The sequence below is a fragment of the Leopardus geoffroyi genome, chromosome C1, assembly GCF_018350155.1.
Source record: "Leopardus geoffroyi isolate Oge1 chromosome C1, O.geoffroyi_Oge1_pat1.0, whole genome shotgun sequence".
NCBI classification, from domain to species: domain Eukaryota; kingdom Metazoa; phylum Chordata; class Mammalia; order Carnivora; family Felidae; genus Leopardus; species Leopardus geoffroyi.
Window position 1 is genome coordinate 151,771,149 of NC_059328.1, and position 20,376 is coordinate 151,791,524.

The 20,376-nt window shown below is 37.7% G+C and overlaps 1 protein-coding gene across 3 annotated transcripts in view; it reads right to left on the reverse strand.

Moving 5' to 3' along the window:
• The window catches only part of IFIH1 (interferon induced with helicase C domain 1), a 57,042-nt gene that overhangs the window by 30,458 nt on the left and 6,208 nt on the right, over positions 1-20,376 (reverse strand). For all 3 annotated transcript variants that reach the window (XM_045480022.1, XM_045480023.1, XM_045480021.1), the window contains exons 2-3: positions 16,488-16,656; positions 12,643-12,789 (exon numbers count right to left, since the gene is read on the reverse strand). In XM_045480022.1, the coding sequence (XP_045335978.1) occupies positions 12,643-12,789; positions 16,488-16,656 (316 nt within the window). The remainder of the gene's footprint in view (positions 1-12,642; positions 12,790-16,487; positions 16,657-20,376) is intronic.

A 20,376-nucleotide genomic window follows, 5' to 3' on the forward strand; every position in this document is an offset into this window, starting at 1 on the left:
CTAATAGCATTTCATAATATTTATACTTGTTGCATAATTATCACTTCATGCTAAAGCTCCCAAATGCACAAAACAAATTACATAAAGTAGCCGTTAGCTATTTGAAACTAGTGTGAGTGCCACCCATTTAGGGCTAGTAACAGAACCCGTTGAAACACACACATAGTATATTATCAATAAAATTTCTCTGGAAAAAGACCATATACAACTCCTCAAAACTACAAGTATCTTCTTTTTCCTTAACCAGTTTTTTTTTTTTTAAGTTGGTGTATTAAGGTACAATTTAGATAATATGAAAATCATTCTTTTTAGGTTGTTTTTTTTAGGTAGGTTTAGTTTGTCGACACTGACACATGTATATGGTTTTGCAACCATCATCACAATCGAGATTTTTCTATCACCTCAGAAGTCCCCTCAAGCCCCTTTGTTTTCATTTTCCTCATGCTGCCCCCTAGCAGTCCCTGATTTAATTTCTATCCCTATAGCTTTGCCTTCTCCAGAAAATCATATAAACGGATTCACACGATACGTAGCCTCTGTTTGATTTCTTTCACTTAGCCTAACACGTTCAAGATGCATCCTTGCTGTTCCTATCACTAATCTGTTCCTTTTTATTGCTGACTAGTACTCCATTGAGCATCTACGACATCTGCGACATCTCCCTTCCAATAAGCCTAGTTAGCGGGAAATATAATGGAATTATAACTGATGCCAATCAAATATGTAAGATATCTTTTTTTTGTAAGTTCAAAGAAAGCTGATAAGGAATTTGTGGAAAAATTCTCAACGGACACGCATATTGTTTAAGTATATTAGCACAACACAAATATACTAATTTGAAAATACTGTGCCTACCAGTTGTCGTAGATTAGCTCTCAAACTCAGATTTGAGGAATCCCTTATGACTACACGGGAAAACCTGTATATCTCACTGAGAGATTTTAAATATGGCACTTTGCAATTCCCAGAGGTATGCCTTGTTAGAAGCTTAGAGGCGAGTGTGGGATAGAACTGTCAAGCAGAAGAGCGTTTGGGGCAGATGTACTGATGAAAAGAGAATAAGATTTATAAGGAAAAGGCAAGGTGTAAAATGAGATGGGGAAAATGTCATTGCAAGGATAATTCTAGATCTAGAAATACAGACTAGGATTTCTGAAGCAAAAAAGTAAATTTTGATATGCTTTTCATTTGTTGTTTTAAATAGGGTATGGAGAACTGAAGATAACACCAAAAATACCGAAAAATACTAACAAGTGTTATCTAAAATTAACCCTGTATCTTTGTTTCCCATTAAGTGTAATGCACTTGATTTTCATTTGATTCTCTAATCATTAGCAGTTCAACAACAATCTTAAAACTATTTTGTGTATATGTAAAGTCAAAGTTTTCCCCAAGCTCTGTTCTAACATATATAAGTTTGGGGGAGCTATTTAACACAACGTGCATGATTAATTTATAAATATTAAAGAAAGTTGTGACCCCAAATAGGGTATTATTAATTATGTTTGTTACCTGGATTATTTTGATCTTAACAAACAAATCTGCAGTGTGTTAAGAAAACACTGAGCTCAGTACCTTCACAGATGTAAATTACATTTTAAACCTCAACATTCTGTGTGGTAGATATCCATTGTCACCTCAGTTCTGTAGATGAGAAACCAAGGCTCAGAGAAGTTAAATGATTTATCCTGACCACACAGCCATAATGGGGCCGAGCTAGGAGGCCCCAATTTCTGGATCCGAGTCCAGTCACTATTCCAGTGCTTTTTATTTGACAGCACGCAATGGCTGATGCTTTGTGTGAAGCTTTGTAAACAAGCAAACAATCCTATATCTAATAGTGTTAAGTGAAATGAAAGTTGGTTTTTGTTGTCGTTTTAAAGCATATAGACATTTTCATTGTAATGTCGAATCTTGAAACGGTTTATCTTCTCAAGGGGAAAAAAAGCTAGAGAGATTGTTTTATTTTGCTCACATTTCTGATTTCATCGATAGACTTTCGTTTACTTTACATTTAAACATCCACACTTATTTTTGAAATTTTCTTTTCTGCACATATATAAAAGAGGAACACTTCCATCCTTGTTAAACAAAATTAATTGGAATAATTCTGCTGGAGATAATTATGAAAATGAAAGTGAATATATAGAGGTTTATTTCTTTGTCATTTTGAGGATATATAAAATCTCTACTTTCTCAACACAAAAATAATTTTGTTTCCTAGGCAGCGAATTTTTATGCATTTGATATATATTTTTTTATTTCATAGAAAGAGAAGTACTAGAGGAAATAACTTGAACAATAAAAGAAAATATATTGAAACTCCCATAACATTAAAAATGTCTTTCCCAGAGATTCTCTTCCTGCAGTCACTTAAGAGAAATCATGTTTAAAAAAATCACACACACACACACACACACACACACACACACACACATAAGGTCAGATCAAGTGATTGTGTGATGCCAAAATTAAACCAAGCTATTGAGTTTATAAGCCAAGAATTCCTGTAATTGATTTATATAGGATTATTTTGTTTCATCTTTTGTACTTTTCACAGTACGTCAATCTGGACTTTACTCCTGATGAGTAAAGTCATGTGTCTATGATTTTAAAATAGATCAGATAAAATAGAGTAGTCAATTGGAGGCAGGGTGTTGCCATGAAAAGAACATGTGCTATGGAGTCAAACAGATCGGTCTCCAGATCTGAGCTCAGCCACTGCTAACAAGTGACTTAACCTTTTTTTTTCTTAAAATTTTAAAATACAGATAGTAGTTTCTATTTTCTCATTTATTTTGAGAATGATTATGTTAGATAAAGGAAATGAATCTTGAAGAGGAACAAATCTTAAATTCTCATGAAGTTGCTACTTAAATGGGCTTTTGAATATTGGAGTTACATTATATAATAAGTTTAGTTAACTTTTATATAGCTGTCATTTCCTCTAGGGAAAATATCAAAGCTGGCTACAAAACAGATTAGAAAATGTTGGTAATTCCTAACTGTTAAAAAAAAAAAAAAAGAAAAAAGCAGTTATTTATATCAAACTTTTTTGGAATGAAAGAAAATGATACTCATCCAATTAAAAGATAGGATTTTCTGTAATAACTTTGTAAACAGCACAAAAAAAGAACAGCTCTGAGTACAATGATCTTAAGACCAGTCCGTAAGCCATGGAAAAAATGCCTCATTTTGCAATCACAACTTGAATATTTTACTAATAAGGCAGAAATATTAACTGGAATCTGAGAAATTTCACATTTAACATCTTCTAGACTTTAAATACTTTAAAATATTTTTAAACCATTTAGAACCAAAAATATTGAAGTTAAAAAAAAAATTCATATGAAAAAAACCTCTTGGTTGAAGGCCTTTTTAGATCTATTTCAATGTAAAGTATGCCCTCTACTGGCCAGTGCTATTATAACAATTAATTTGTAAGGATATTGTTTATTCAAACCTAAGGGCTAAGCTTCATTAGGTAAGATACAGATTGGTTCTTACTTCTAATCCTGACAGGTAATGCCCGCCCCCCACCCCACCATTTTCAATCTAGATGTGTTTCTCACCCCACAGAATACTTCTCTTTTTTTTACCCCTGGCTGTCATACACTCTCTTGGCCGAAAAGTGGTTTTGTATTAGAGCAGGAAGCAGTGCAAGGGGCCAGGGCCTGTACTCGTTGAGAAAGAAGGGCACCAGCAGATCCCATTCCCCCTGAGAGGCAATGCTTACAAGGTCTGCAAATAATCTAATTTGACTTGTCACAGTACTTTGATGTTTATTCTAGTTCTGACCTTGTGGTGCATTTTAGCTTCACCTCTTTAGCTCTTCCCTTTTGCCTGGTTTCATAACCCACGCACCCTGGAATGTCGAAGAGTACCCCTCAAGATTCAAACACATGTGCATGTATGGGCATGCCCAAAACTACTGCGTGGGCTTCCTAAGTGTGTTTATTTTCATACTACTAATAATACTTATTTAGTTTTTCTTTCTCTTTCTTCCTTTCTCTTTCTTTCTTTCTTTCTTTCTTTTCTTTACTTCTTTCTTTTCTCTCTTTCTTCCCTTCCTTCCTCCCTCCCATCTTTCTTTCTTTCTTTCTTTCTTTCTTTCTTTCTTCCTCTCCGTGTCTCTCTCTCTCTCTCTCTCTCTCTCTCTCTCTCTCTCTCTCAGGGTCCTGTCTGTTTCAATAGCTCTTACTGGTACTTAAAAATGAACAACAGTTGAGTATTGCCCATATGGAAAAAGCAGGCTTTTTGTGATGTGTACACTGGGGACTAAGATGAACCTTTATCACTTTCTTTCTTTTCCCTTCCTCTTCTTTGAGGAGCTATACTAGCCAAACCCCTCAAGACCACCAATAAAGTTATTCTGGACTCTCCTCCCACTGTGGGTTCCTTTGACTCTGTGCTTTTCTGTGGGCTCCTATAATTGGATCAGACACATTGCTAAGACCTCTTGTCTTTTTTTTTTTCTAAAATGCAAAGTATCCTAACACTCAAACACTCCTTTTCTTTTGAAATAACTTATCCTTAATCTTTTTTGAGAGGAAATAGATGACTTTTATTTTCAGCTCTATGTATATGGATTTGTGCGTGTGTGTGTGTGTGCGCGCACACACACACACACACACACACGCTCACATTTTGGTCTGTCAGATTCTGCTCTCTGTGCCAGGGAACATGTGTTCCCGCAGAATGGAGAGAAGCCACCTCCACCCACCTTGCATATTCTCTCCTGGATCCAAGCTTCTAGGAAATGAGTTCCCCAAAGAGAAAAAACTCTCCTAGAGCCACAGGCCCACATGGCTATCCACGGAGCTCCTTGCTCCTGTTTATAGAATTTATACTGCCGAAATGTTTCCGTCAGAATTACATTTGAATTGTGTGTAAGTAATAGTGTTGGCTTAAATCATCTAGACCCTTTAGCCTTTGGACGTGAGTCTCAATATATAAAGACAGTTATTAAAATACAGGGTTGTGGGGATAACCATATCCACCAGACCCATTCATTCACTGCCAGTCAGTAACAGAGGCAAAAAGTCCCAGAGTGAAAAAGTTATGAGTGAAAAGCTAGATGACCACATGGGAAGTAAGTCTTGGCAGTAACAAGGTTTAGGGATGGCAAGCTAGAAGATGAATTGGAAACTAATTCGGCTGGTAAGCACCCCTTAGGAAGAAGTATTCAAGTTAAGCAGGCTTAAGCAAATGTGAGTTAAGTATGGGGAGATACATTTAAGGTTGTCCTGATAAATGCTCAATGGTCAGCTGTTTGGGGGGAAAAGCCACGATATAGAATGTTAATTTCCATGGTGTAAATATTCCTGCCAGGGCTGATTTCAAGCTCCCAGCATGATGTCACAGAGTGGAGCTGAGAAGAGATGTGTGCATCTGGCTCGTGCAAGCCAGTGGGAGCCGGTTCCAGCTACCCAGAGGATTCACTCCTCCGATTAAGGACTCTCCCACAAACATCACCTAAAACGATCAGGCGTGCACTGTGCTAATATTTCATAATTGGACAAACGATGAATGATAAACTTGTAAGAGTATTTTTTTTTTGCCTTAGAAAAATCATTTATAAAAACTATGGAGAAACCCATTAACACTCATTGATATAAGAAGTCTTATCTCACCCACCCTCCTCCATAAATGCTCCCCTCTTAACCGATTTATTCTCCTACATCCATAGTTATAGAATTTGGCTGTGTTTACTACAGCTAGATTCATTTTGTATAGACTTTTGTTTTCAGGGCAGTTTCAGATTCACTGCAAAACTGAGCAGTATGGAGACTTTCCCCACAAGCCCTGCTCCCACACATGCAGAGCCCCTCCGCATTATTAACACCCCTCACCCTAAACATACTTTGAACTTTCCTACACCTACTCTCTTGCTCACAGTGCCCATGCGGTCTGAAACGCTGCCTGCCACTTCTGTGCACAGACCCAACCCAGGACTGGATGAACAGGGGTCTCCGCTTCCTCCTCGGGGAGGCTGTCTCTGCCTCTTCCTTCCTTCCCAAGTCTTCCCTCCTCGTCCCTGAACACATTCTCTCGCTCTGGACAGATGACTGTTTCTCTTTGGGGGGCCATAACTTGTTTTCTGGAACTGGGTTCTAAACTCTTTGAGGGTGAAGGCAATACCCCCAGGACTCGGTTCTCTCGGGAACAAGACCTAACGAACTCACTCTCTGGCTTCTTGTCTTCATCCGCATGCTAAATAGAGAAGGTAAGTCCCGAGCATCAAACTGAAATAAAACCCGCCGCCTTTGTTAAAACGGTGCTAAAAAAAAAAAAAGTTTTTGGTTTGTAGCCATGAAAGGATGTCAGGAAAATAAATCCAGTATGTCATAGCTGCACACCAGGGATAGCCTTTCTGTCAAAATACCTATGGCCTCATTCCTGAGATATGAACAACAACCCTCGTGGAACTATTAAGCGATTAGAAGTCATATAAGTAACTTAGATAGCTCCAGGTAGGTTTCAAATAAAATAGAAACCCATATTAACCTTTAGCAAACACTAACATCAGCAGGGACAGCATCTCTCTCTCTCTCTCTCTCTCTCTCTCTCTCTGTCTCTCTCTCTCAGCTCAAATTAGTATTTGCCTTTTAGATTGCCTCAGTAGTATTTCTAGTTCTAATAATTAATGTACCTAAATTTAGCAAAATATAGAAGTAAAGGATAGTTATCTGAAGTCAAACCAATCCTGTAATAGTGTGGGTTATTTTGACACAATCTTATTGTATGTTGCTTTATCGATCATCTTTTCCACTGAGGTCTTAAATGCTATATGGTATTTTTTTTCTAGAGATTCTAAAAATCTCTAAATTTCTAGAGGCTGGTGCCATAAAACATTATTCTGGTCCTCAAGTGCAAGGATAAATTTTGTGGCATTTTTACAGAAATTAGTATAGACCAAATCTAAGATTGGACTTTGGTCTATAAAAAGGCAAAACAAAACAACAACAAAAAAAGTGCTATAACAGATTGGGCCAGGGAGAAGGAGGCTGTTTTATAAAGGTCAATTTTTAAACCCCTCCTACAGAACATGATCTATGCAAAATATATCCACAATATATTCCAAAGCATAATGTCACCGGATAAACCTAAGGAGTGGAACATATGGGGGAATATGAAAAAGAAGGTATTAAAGTCTGAAAACAAGCAGGTTGGTAAGCTCATTAGCTGGGGTGGAATTTTAAAATCTTCACGTGAACGAATATATAAATCAAAATATACACATGCATTCACAGTCATGCGCACTGTATATTCACACATGGCACATTCTACAGTTACATTATAATCTTCCACACTGGAACAGTGAATCCCACTCTCTTTTTAATGTAAAAGCGCCCTCTGCTGGCCGACCTGAGGTACTGGCATTTTCTAGTTTTCCTAACCAAGATCCAAGACAGAATGATAAAAGAAGTCTGGGAGATTTTATGTGAAATTCTGCATAAAAGTAAGTTTATTACAAATACGCGTTTTATTTCGTTTTGAATCTCATTTTCTTTACTTTTATTTTATTATAGATCATTAATTCCTGAAATAGTATAATGTAAAGGTCGGTGTAGAAGAACCACGTGCTTGTTTTGAGAAAGCAGGAACAGCAGACTATTAAAAACAGTCTATTAAAGACTATTAAAAATAGACTATTAAAAATTGTACAACCAATTTTACTGAAAGCCTATAGAATTAAAATAATCCAGCTAACTTTGTATTTTCTATAATTAAAATATTTTCAATGGAAGAAAATGAACGTGGGCTTTGTGTTCCTCTGATGTTTTTTTTGGGAGTTGGGGATTTTCCAATATTTTCTCGTTATGAGAGATGGCCAGTGACTTTAGAAAGCAGGACTATAACATCCAGCATTAAAATTCTACTCATAGTCTGAGAACTATTCAAATATCCTTTTGAAATTATTGGGTTAATTTGGAAGAAGGCAAATTTTAAAAATTGGTATATCTCAATTATTAACCAGTTTTGAATGGGAAGCACAGAGTTGGAAGGAGGGAGGAAGAACAATGCCAGCCCCCAGTGTGGAGTCAGGACAAAATCACTCTCCAGAGCCATCTACTAGGGAATCCTGATACATCACCCCAAGGATGAAGGAGAAATGGGATTCAAATTGGTTTCAGAAGGGCTACCGTTCCTAGCAGTAGTAGATCTCACCCTGTCAGGTGTGTCAAGGAGTAAAAAGCGCTAACAAACAACATACAAGGAATCTTTGCATTGAAGCTATAAATAATTACCATTTGTATGCACCAAGACTATGCACTGAAAAAATATTTTAGAAACTGGTTCAGAAATAAAAATTAGAGGAGTCAATTTAAAATTAGAGATAATTCAAGTCACATTTTTTCTTTCTGCATATGAAAAATCATATTTATAGAATGTATGCAGCTTAAGTAATACGTTTCTTTCAATGCTACTTTGGTAGCATTGACTATATTTGAGCTGTATATGAAATCTTAATCCAATATATTAGAATTCAAAATAAAGATTATACATTACCAGTATCGATAAAATACAAAAAACAAAATTATGCAAATGCATATCAGAAACTATGGGATAACTCCTCCTTTATTTTGATTGCTAACTCTACGAAAGGATGACAGGATAGGCAAAATCTTCCTACCGTAAATTTTGCAACAAAAACTTGAAGCAAAAAAACATCAGTAGCTTCTTTGGGCTAATGGTACTTTAAAAGTTATTTATATCCGTCAACTCAGTTCTGGAGAGCAATAAGAAAATAAACACACACTTGGAATGATCCATAGCATCTATGAGTAGTGGTGTCTAAGGCCTAAGGTTAAGGAACTACATTTTAATAAATAAATTACCCTCCGTTACTTCTCTGAAAAGGGCTAGAATGGATTAGACTGACTTGCTCCCATGTGCACAGGGAAGTCCATACGCATAAGGATCCTACAGACCTGAAGGTCGATAAAGTCTGTGGATTGGGTGGGGTCATCAGATCACTGTTAGCATACTATACTTTCACAGGTTCGCAGACTAGCACATGTTTTTGTTGTTTTTTTTAAAATTTATTTTTTCAACGTTTATTTATTTTTGGGACAGAGAGAGACAGAGCATGAACGGGGGAGGGGCAGAGAGAGAGAGGGAGACACAGAATCAGAAGCAGGCTCCAGGCTCTGAGCCATCAGCCCAGAGCCTGACGCGGGGCTCGAACTCACGGACCGCGAGATCGTGACCTGGCCGAAGTCGGACGCTTAACCGACTGCGCCACCCAGGCGCCCCCTAGCACATGTTTTAATAGGCTGTACTTGCATTTACTGTATGACTGTTATTAGCACTTACTGTGCAGCCATATAGTGACTACTGTTTGACTGACGTGCCCATCAGTTGAACGTTCCATGAGAGCAGAAGCCCACCTCTCTTACGTTCCCCCACGGTATTTGCAGTACTAAACACTGAACACTGCATGCCTGGCACGTGATAGTAGTTAAATAAATATTTGTTACATGAAAGAATCAAAAGGTACAGAGATCAAATGGGAGGGAGGGTGAGAGGGAAGACAAGAGGGGTAAAAAAACAAAACAAAACACACACACAAAAAAACCCTTTCTGTCCCCTAAGGCCATTATTACGTTGTAGATTTTTTTTTTCACAAAATGCAACTTAAAGTTTTATATGAACTAGTAAGAAAATAGAAAAATTTTTAAGTTTTGCCTTTAATTTTGTTCACTTTGAGACTCAGAATCCTCTGTAGATACATAAACTACAGGCTGATGAGATGCATTGCTGGCAACCTTTGATGAAAAACTCGCATTTGAGATGCAGGATCGTCTGCCAGCTTCAGTCCTGTCTTTGATTCTTTCTAGTGTGGATTTAGAAAGTAGCCAGTAACCCACGGAGACGTCAGGTAGCCTACCAAGAAAGTATGTTAAAATGTGACAAAACATTTTGGCATTCCTATCAGATCATGATTTCTGAAAGAAAGTGCAGCTGCTCAAATGAAAAAAAAACCCTCTAGAATTCAAGTTTTTGCTATTCTATATATTAAGCCTGACTACCTAACGTGTGGTCCAGGACCAGCAGTACAGTGTCACCTGGGAGCATGTGAGGAACACAGAATCTCAGGCCCCACACAGGACCTACTAAATCAGAATGCATTTCAGTAAGACCGGCTCCCCTAGGTGATTCAGACATACAGGAAAGCCTGAGAAGCATTGCATTAAAAAAAAAAGAAAGAAAGAAAGAAAGAAAAGAAAAGAAGAGAAAAGAAAAGAGAGAAGAGAAGAGAAGACAAGACAAGACAAGACAAGACAAGAGAAGAAAAAACACACAAAAAAACTATAAACAAGGCACAAGCTTGAATAGCAGGGAAACTATAATACACACTCGTGCTACTTATGACAAGATTGCTATCCTACATGTTTCATATAGTTCATATAAACCATCAAGAAGAATATTAATACACTAACAGAAAAATAGGCAATTAGCAACAACAAAAAGAATAAACTTATAAAAATGCTTTTCATTGGAAATCAAAAAATTCAAATTCAAGTAGCAAGATACCAAATTGGCAAAGTTTGAAGAATTACCTCTTCTTGTAGAAGAGACATCAGGGCAATACACAGTCTCTTATACCCCCGAAGAACATGTAATTTGGTACAAGTTTCTGGAGGTAATTTGACATTAAGTATCAGGCATTTTAATATTGTAGAGATCATTTGATCCAGAAATTCCAGTTATGTAATATGCTTTTAAGAATTAAATTTAAAAAAAGGAATTAAATTGAAACATAGATATTAAGGGACTTGTTCACAATGTAGAGATTTTTAAACATCCTAAATATTTAACAATTGATTAATTATAAATCATCCAATAAATGGAAATATTATTAAGTCACTAAAAACCAGGCTGTGGAAGAATACCTAGGAACACAGGAGAAATGCCACCATGTATAAAACATTCACTTATGTAAAAAGATTAGAAGGATAGATAACCCAAATGTTAAGAGTAATAGATCTACATTGCTGCAGTATGGGTGACTTTTTCCTTGTATGTTTTCACATTTTCCAAGTATTCTGCAATGCAACTGTATTACTTTTCTGAAGTAGAAAATAGTAAACTTTGGGGGGCACCTGGCTTGCTCAGTCAGTGAAGTATGGGACTCTTCATCTCAGGGCTGTGAGTTCGAGCACCGCCCTGGGGTTAGAGATTATTTTTAAAAAATGGAGAAAAAATAGTGAACTCTGCAGTGGTGTGATGGAGTCAGCTTAAACGGGCTCGCAAAAACCAATTGTTAAATGTTCAGGAATTTTGTGAGCAGGCTGTCAAACACAGTCATTTTAAAAATTAAATTATATTGGGGCACCTGGGTGGCTCAGTTGGTTAAGCGACTGACTCTTGATTTCGGCTCAGGTCACAATCTCACGGTTTCGAGGTTGAGCCCCATATCTTCGGCTCCACACTGAGCCTGAAGCCTGCTTGAGACTCTCTCCCTCTCTCTCTGCCCCTTCCCTGCTTGCACACACCCTCTCTCCCTCAAGTTCTAGAAATAAATACATACATACATACATAAACGTTAGCAAGTGAATTATATAAATGTATAATTAAATAAATTGTATTGAAATCAAGGTAATGAATACTTAAAACTCATCACTTCCTTATCGTGTTCCTGAAATTTACTATCATCCGTGACGTTGATGCTGTTTAGGCCCCTCGTGTCTGCATCCTGGAAATGCTAACACCATGGTGAGCTCCCTCTTTTCTCTTCCCAACTTAGGGACATGACGTTGGAGGTTTGACACCAGCTTTAGTGGGAACATTTGCCTTGTGAGGACTGGCAAATGCTACAAGTCAGGACTTCCCTTCTTTCCTCCCAGACACTTGCTTGTCCAACATTTACCAGCACACTACAGATCCTGAAAAATTGTTTCTTTTAAATGACTATTTCCTATGAAAATAGAATGTGGCCCTTAGGTGGGGAAAGGGGAAGGGAGAAAGATCTTCCTATCGTGAGAAAATTAGGGAAGGAAATGTAATTAAATTGGTATTATTGTTCCAGTGACTTCTCATATCAGAAAGGTGGTCATGGCGGTAAACAGTTCTGTCACCAATTAGTTACTGCAAATCAAGCCAACCCCAGTTTAGCCTCCCCTCATCTGCCTTTCTACAGCCTTGCTTTTGGTGTCTACAAAAACTGAACCTCTCTGAGACATCCCAGTCTATGAAATAAGAAAAAGATAATGAACGGCCTTTTACTTTCTCAGAGCTTTGGATGAATCAAACTAATTCATACATTTGAAAGTATTTAAAAACTATGAAAAACTATGAACTATAATTAGGTATAGGTATGCTTATAAATAAGGTATGCTTGTAAGTGCCTATCACATCACAAAGACCACGGATACCTTGTAAGGCAAAATTAGAACCAAATGTGTTCATATTCATCACATATTAATATTGCATTAGTTATGAAAACATTTTTAGCCACAAAGAAAAATGTAATCTTGTCTAGAAATAAGATTTTAATAAAAATGCTTGCAAAACCCCAAAGCCTGACTTTTCTCCCTCTGTTTAACAGATCGTGATGTCATCAATCCACCCACTGATTGTTTCTGGAAGTCGTAATTAGTAAAATGCTGTAAAATGTGTGCAGGTTCCAAATACCTGAAGTTACACAAGGATCCGCAAAAGACGATTCCAGTGAGTGAGTCTCCGTGTCCCAACCTTCTTTGTCTGGACTCAGCTGACCCGTGGCTACAAGAACCCCCTCTTTAACTTCAGGGCCATCTTCTTGTGATAAACTCTCAGTCCCTATGAATACAGCATGAGACTGTAAACAATAGTGCCATGCAAGTTTTTATAGAGTCTGCACAACTGTGATTGCTATCCTGAAAACAAAACAGGAGTTCCTAATAGGCATTTACCTGCATATACTGAAGTACTCTGAAATTCTAAACAGAACGTACATTGTACGGTAATGCAAGTTTCTACACAATATAAATAGCTGTTATTGTTATTGTGGAAACCAAGTGGAAGTTTCTAGGAGAAATTTGCCAGAATACACTTTCATACTTTGACATTTTGAAAAGCGAGGAACATATTTTTTGTTATGATACAGTATTTCTATTTTTAATGTGGACACAGTGAGTAATTCTTTTGTAACGGTTAAATTTTATCTAAAAAGACAGTAAGATAAGTATTATGCTAGTCACAAAAAGAGCATGATGATGTCCTAGCTGACCATTACTGGTAGGAGGTAAGCCACGGATGCAGTGATACAAAGTTATATTTAAGGCTGAATTATGAAAATGCAAATTTGGTGGTGGTTTTCTTTAGCTTGCGCTCTTGCCATTTTGTTCCCTCGCTATGTGTTCTATATGAGATGTACATATGCTTTAATGTCAGCCTAAATTCATGTATTTTGGATATCTGGAGATTTTTTAGGAATTCAATGAAATATTCTGTATCCCTCCCTTCTCTTTCCCTCCATTTCTCCCAACGGCCTTTCTTCCTTCCTTCAACCAACATGTTTTGAGTGTTTTCTTAAGGGACTACGTGAGCTACAAAGAAAAATCAAGTTTCTGTCCTCTTGAAGCTACAATCTACCAGCGAAGACTGATCCCATAAATAAAATTGCTTAAAGTATCGTTTTGGATTAGCCCATCTTAAAGAAAGTATGTCTGCGTGTGGAGAATTTCCTGAAGAAAATTGTTGTGACTTTGGACTCTGTTAGATGACTTGGCAATGTCTGCAGGTACACATTTTGTTTGGGGTTCATAATCATAATAATCAATTTATTTTACACTTATCATGTAAATGCGATAGAAGTGTTGAATCATTTAATCCTCAAAGTAGCCCTAGGTAATAGGTAATAGTATTCTCCCCATTGCACAGAGGAGTAAACTGAGGCACAGAGAGGGCAAGGACTTGCTCTAGAGTTACACATCGAGGGAAGTAAAAGAGCCAGGATTCAAGAAGCATCAGGATCTGGAGCCTAGGCTGCTGTAACAGTCAGCTCAGGCCACAATAACAAAATACCATAGACTGAATGACGTAAGCAAGAGAATTTTACTTTCGCACAGTGCTGGAGATCGGAAGTCCTAGATCAATGTGCCAACAAGGTTGGTGTCTGCTATGAGTTTTGCAGCAGGCCGCCTTCTCACTGTGTCCTCGCATGGTGGAGAAAGAGACAGAGATCTCTTCTTACAAAGCCACAGTCCTATCAGATTACGGCTCACCCTTCTCTCTTCATTTAACCTTAATTACCTCCTTGGAGGCCCTATCCATAGAAACAGTCACATTAGAGATTAGGGCTTCAATATATGGATTTTGGAGAAACACAATTTCATCCGTAGCAGCTCCTCACCACAAGAATAGTCACAGCTAACATTACTCTGGTCATTAAGGCCAGAAAAATGCTTAGATTCCCATCCAAAGAGGTACAGTTCAGCAAACAAAACTTAAAGCCCAACTCCTCTGATTAGACATTCTGAGGAAATGAAAAACTAAGCCCTACTTTTTGGAGTGAGTTGATCAGGAGCAACCTGCCTGCAGTCGGGGTGTTGAGATACTGCACAAATGTTGCCCCAGCCAGGGATTGGTGTTGTCCTTTCAACCCTCAGAGGAAGCTCGGTGACCCCTTCACATGCTGCCCCTGCCCTCACGGAAGCCCTCATATCTGGGTCAACATGCGTCACCACTTGCAGTGGTCGAATGAAGGAGAAGCCCCAACCACGAGAGGGCCTGGCTGTGGGACCAGTGAGGGAGGAAGGGGGGATGTGGTGCCACTGTTTTCTTTTCACAAGGCCTTTCCCCCTTTTACAAAGGGCGTGGCCCTGACCAGCCAAGATATGTGCGTGGGCTTAGTCCCTAAGCCATTCTGAAACAGACACATAAAGACCTCATAACAACACAAAGTCATGGCACGCAGTAAAGAAAGGTAAGAGGAAGGCATGTGTACGTGACGAGGTATTAACGATGTAGCTATTACCTGGGATTTACTATATTCACCCACATTACTCTTGTTCAAAGAATTGTAATTTTTAAAATTACACTACCCTTCTAGCAAAGCTTCTTGTCTAGAGGAACTTAAAAATATTTTAGAAAGAAATATGGCCAGACATGTTGTCTATATCAGGGGAATCTAGAAGACACTTTGGAGCAGATCTTCTAGACTCCATCCTGAACAGGAAGCCACTGAACACAACTGTAAAATGGGTAGGTACCATCAAATGTGAGGGACGGATATGACAAGGTCTTGTGACCCGAAAGGCTACCCTTTCTAATATCACTTGATACACTGAGACCAATATTTCCCAGGGAACAAACAAACAAATGTAGACTGCAGCCACTTTCTCTTTGAAATTTAAGCCCTTGAATGTTTGTCATGGATGGCAATGGTTCCAGGAGGTCCTGAAAGGGAACTTATCATGGATGTGTGCGTGTCTGTCTGCCTATCTCTGTGTATATACATACATACAACAGATATATATACACAGATATATACACGTGTGTGTGTGTGTGTGTGTGTGTGTGTGTGTGTGTGTGTGTGTATTTGTAACTACTGGGCAAAATCAAGCTATTTTATAAATAATATAGAATAAAAATATGTTGTTTATTCTAATAATTGAGTACCTATCTGTTTTATTCCACACAAACAACTTAGAAAAGTGTGTACTGTGTATCTTATTCCATTAGAAAGGCATATGTGGCGATAGGAACTTTGCGTGTCTCATTTAAGTCCACATCTATGTCACCTAGAACAGTGTCTCACACTCATTCCATGTTAATCGAACAAATGATGGAATGACTGGATTAACAGAAAAAGTCAAGTAGGCCTGAAGTGACTCTAATCTATTTAAATCATCCATTACCAATTAGCTTTTGATTTATCTTACATATGAGATTTTTTAACATAAGATCCATACCCTGAAAAGAAAAATAAGATGATAGTTTACATTAGATTTAGAAATAATATATGTGCAAGGGCTCTAAAATGTTACTTTTATTATCATATTTGAAGGATCGAAGAAACAGGAATTAATTTGAGATACGCTGGTAATTACTAACCTTTTAACAAATATTTAATAAATTCCTTAAAAATTGATATAAATGTCCAGAAGACTATCCAGCAGAGTTGTAATAGCCACTAAAATATTTTCTTCCAATTTATTGGTTTTCTAATCAATGTATCAAATATTTTGAGTAAAACTTTTAGGTAATCACTGTGTTTCCAATATAGGATGGGTCATAGAAACAGTGTTAGACTAGTGGTCAGCTGCCAATATTCTAGCCCACTTGGCTGAGTTTTGTGACCTCTGGTAAGTTTATTTCTTCCCAGGCAACAGTTTCCTCATTTGTAAAGGGGAAAAAAAAATAGGTGATCTCTCAAATTGCTTCCAGTTTTGAAATTTTGATTCTAACTTAGTGCTTAGTGTTGTGTCTACAGTCTTCATTAAACTCTCAATCACTAGGAAAAATGTAAACTCTTTCTTCGTAAAATAAGATACCTGCATTGCTTCCAAAGCAAGTGGTGCCTGTTAGCTCCTCGACAAGGGCATAGTTTTCTGTTTGACGCAAAACAGTCAGAAATGCAGAAAACCAGTTTTCTTTCTGCACGATCCTTTTCAGTAGCTCTCTTACACCTGATTCATTTCCATTGCTTTCTGCAGCAGAAATCTGTTTTAAGGGAAAAGGAGGATAAAAAGAAAAAACATCTTTTTTTTGCATTTTTATTTTATTTTTTTATTCTAAAATTTACTTTTTTTAAAAAATATAATTTATTGTCAAGTTGGCTAACATACAGTGTATACAGTGTGCTCTTAGCCTCAGGAGTAGATTCTCGTGATTCATCACTTACACAAAACACCCAGTGCTCATCCAAGCCAGTGCCCTCCTCAATGCCCATCCCACAATTTCCCTGCCTTCCCCACCCCCAACAACCCTCAGTTTGTTCTCTGTATTTAACAGTCTCTTATAGTTTGCTTCCCTCTCTGTAATTATTTTTTCTTTCCCTTCCCCCATGGTCTTCTGTTAAGCTTCTCAACTTCCACAAATGAGTGAAAACATATGATATCTGTCTTTGTCTGACTGACCTATTTCACTTAGCATAATACCTTCTACTTCCATCCATGTTGTTGCCAATGGCAAGATTTCGTTCTTTTTCGTTGCCGAGTAGTATTCCATTGTATATGTATACCATATCTTCTATGCTCATGGATTAGAAGAACAAATATTGTTAAAATGTCGATACTACCCAAAGCAATTTACATGTTCAATGCAATCCCAATAAAAATAGCACCATCATTCTTCTCAGAGCTAGAGCAGAGAATCCTAAAATTTGGCCCCATATAGCCAAAGTAATGCTGAAAAAGAAAACCAAAGCTGGAGGCATCACAATCCCAGACTTTGCCTGTACTACAAAGCTGTAATCATCAAGACAGTATGGTATTGGCACAAAAACAGACACATAGACCAATGGAATACAACAGAGAACCCATAATTGGACCCACAAATGTATGGCCAACTAAACTTTGACAAAGCAGAAAGAGTATCCAGTGAAAAAATGTCTCTTTAGCAAATGGTGTTGAGAGAACTGGACAGTTACATGCAGAAGAATGAAACAAGATGATTTTCTTACACCATACACAAAAATAAATTCAAAATAGATGAAAGACCTAAATGTGAGACAGGAAACTGTCAAAATCCTAGAAGAGAAAATAGGCAACCTCTTTGACCTCAGCCACGGCAACTTCTTATGTGACATGTCTCCAGTGGCAAGGGAAATAAAAGCAACAACGAGCTATTGGGACCTCATCAAGTTAAAAAGCTTCTGCACAGCAAAGGAAATAATCACCAAAACCAAAAGGCAACCAATGGAATGGGAGAAGATATTTGCAAATGACATATTAGATAAAGGTGTAGTATCCAAAATCTATAAAGAACTCATCAAACTCAACACCCAAAAAACAAATAATCCAGTGAAGACACGGGCAGAATACATGAATAGACACTCTTCCAATGAAGACATCCAAATGGCAATAGACACATGAAAAGATGATCAACATCACTCATCATCAGGGAAATACAAATCAAAATCACAATGAGATACCACCTCACACCAGTCAGAGTGGCTAAAATTAACAACTCAGGAAACAACAGATGTTGGTAAGGATGTGGAGAAAGGGGAACTCTTGCATTGTTGGTGGGAATGCAAACTGGTGCACTACTCTGGAAAACAGTGTGGAGGTTCCTCAAAAAATTAGAAATAGAATCACCCTAAGACCCAGAAATACCACTACTAGGAATTTATCCAAAGGATACAGGAGTGCTGATTCACAGGGACACATGTAACCCAACGTTTATAGCAGTGTTATCAACATTAACCAAATTATGGAAAGAGCCCAAATGTCCATCAACTGATGAGTGGATAAAAAGATCACACATCTTCTGAACAATTTTAAACAATGTGTAAACATTGTTTAATAAGTGAACAATTAAGCATCAGTGTTAATAAAGGCTTATATTCAAATATGAGAGAAAAGACGAATGTCACTTGTAGCAACTCTGGATCGTAGCGGGGAGCCAATCTCTGGGCCAAGCCCCCTTAAAACTATGCACCATTTTTAAAGCCACTGAGATATTCAAAACTGACGCTTAGGAAATAAATGTTTTACCTCAGCCATTCTGAACAAGGGGTGCAGGAGAAAGTGTCTTTAATTTCTAGTTCTGCTATGTCTATTCGCATTAATTTATTTCGGTATATCCAGGGCTTGCTATTTCTTTTAAACCCATGGAGTCTATAAATAGGAAACCAAATATTGCTTGGCTATCACTACTATGAAGGAATTACTATCACAAGACTTATATTCTTGCTAACTTAATATCTGTAATATGTACTCGACTATAATATTTTTCCTAAATTTGTGTTTATTTAGTATTATGAGACAAAGGGATTTGTGCATACATTCCTTTCTTAAAGTATGGGGCAGAATTATTTCTATATCTATTCATTACAACCTTTAGCCTTCCTTTAATGTCTCTTTTAGATTAAACCAGCAAATCTTTTTAAGTGTGGATCATTCACGTAATCATTATCACAGTGCACTTCCCAGGACTTCACACAGCACCAAACATTTGAAGAAAAGGCTAATACAAGCCACATTTAGACCAGAAAGAAATTAGACACCACACCATCAGCTTGCTGTGCCGTGACGCCAGCCACATCATCTCTCTGGGCCTCAGTTTCTGCATGTGCAAAACAAGGCAACTGAAAAGAAATGTCGTGGCTTCTTCACCCAACCTGCACATTAGACACACCTGGGGAGCTTTAAAAAAACACTCATGCCTGGGATCTACCCTCCCTCCCAAAGATTCTGACTTGTTTTGTCTGTGTGGGGAAGCCAAAACGTTTTTTAAGGATCTCACACTTCTAATTAGCGGCTTCGATGAGAAATACTGACTTACCTACTCTCAAAGGCCCTTCTGAACATTTGTCCACTTTCTACATGTATAATCTGGGTTGATTAGCTAGATTAACTGTTTCTTATTAAATTTGTGTATTTTCGGGGCGCCTGGGTGGCGCAGTCGGTTAAGCGTCCGACTTCAGCCAGGTCACGATCTCGCGGTCCGTGAGTTCGAGCCCCGCGTCAGGCTCTGGGCTGATGGCTCAGAGCCTGGAGCCTGTTTCAGATTCTGTGTCTCCCTCTCTCTCTGCCCCTCCCCTGTTCATGCTCTGTCTCTCTCTGTCCCAAAAATAAATAAACGTTGAAAAAAAAAATTTAAATTTGTGTATTTTCTAGTCCTATAAGTATGTCCCATAACCTTTTAGTGTCAGGTATTAGTTTGCATTTTTGAAACAGTGTCTGACACAAATTCAGTGTTAGTTATTATTATGGATGACTGAAGAAAGCATCTACCTGTATAAACACTTCACCAGGGGCACTACTTAGTACAGAAGTGTACAGCATAATTTCTACCCATTGGGTATGTTAGTCTTACTTAGAGAATACTTACTAATGTTATTATAAAGCGTTTGTATATATTAACCCAGAAATCCTGAAGAAGGAGCCAACGTTAACCCATTTTACAGATCAGAAATCCAAGGCACAGAAAAATCCAGTTACCTTTCTGGAGCCACAAAGCTAGTTAAATGGCAGAGGTAGAATTTTATCCCAGGCAATTGGTTTCAGAGGCCAAATACTGCCTTCCTGAACTCTAATTATACTTACTAATCCTCTCCAACTTTAAGCACATTTTCCAGCAAGAAATGGTTAAGATGACTACTGGATTTAATTAAATTTAGGTGATTTCAGTCCATCTCCCCCATAGCATTTTCTAAGCAGATTCTTGCTCATTTCCTACCTTTTCTCTAACTTCATTAATCTCCTATTAGAAACA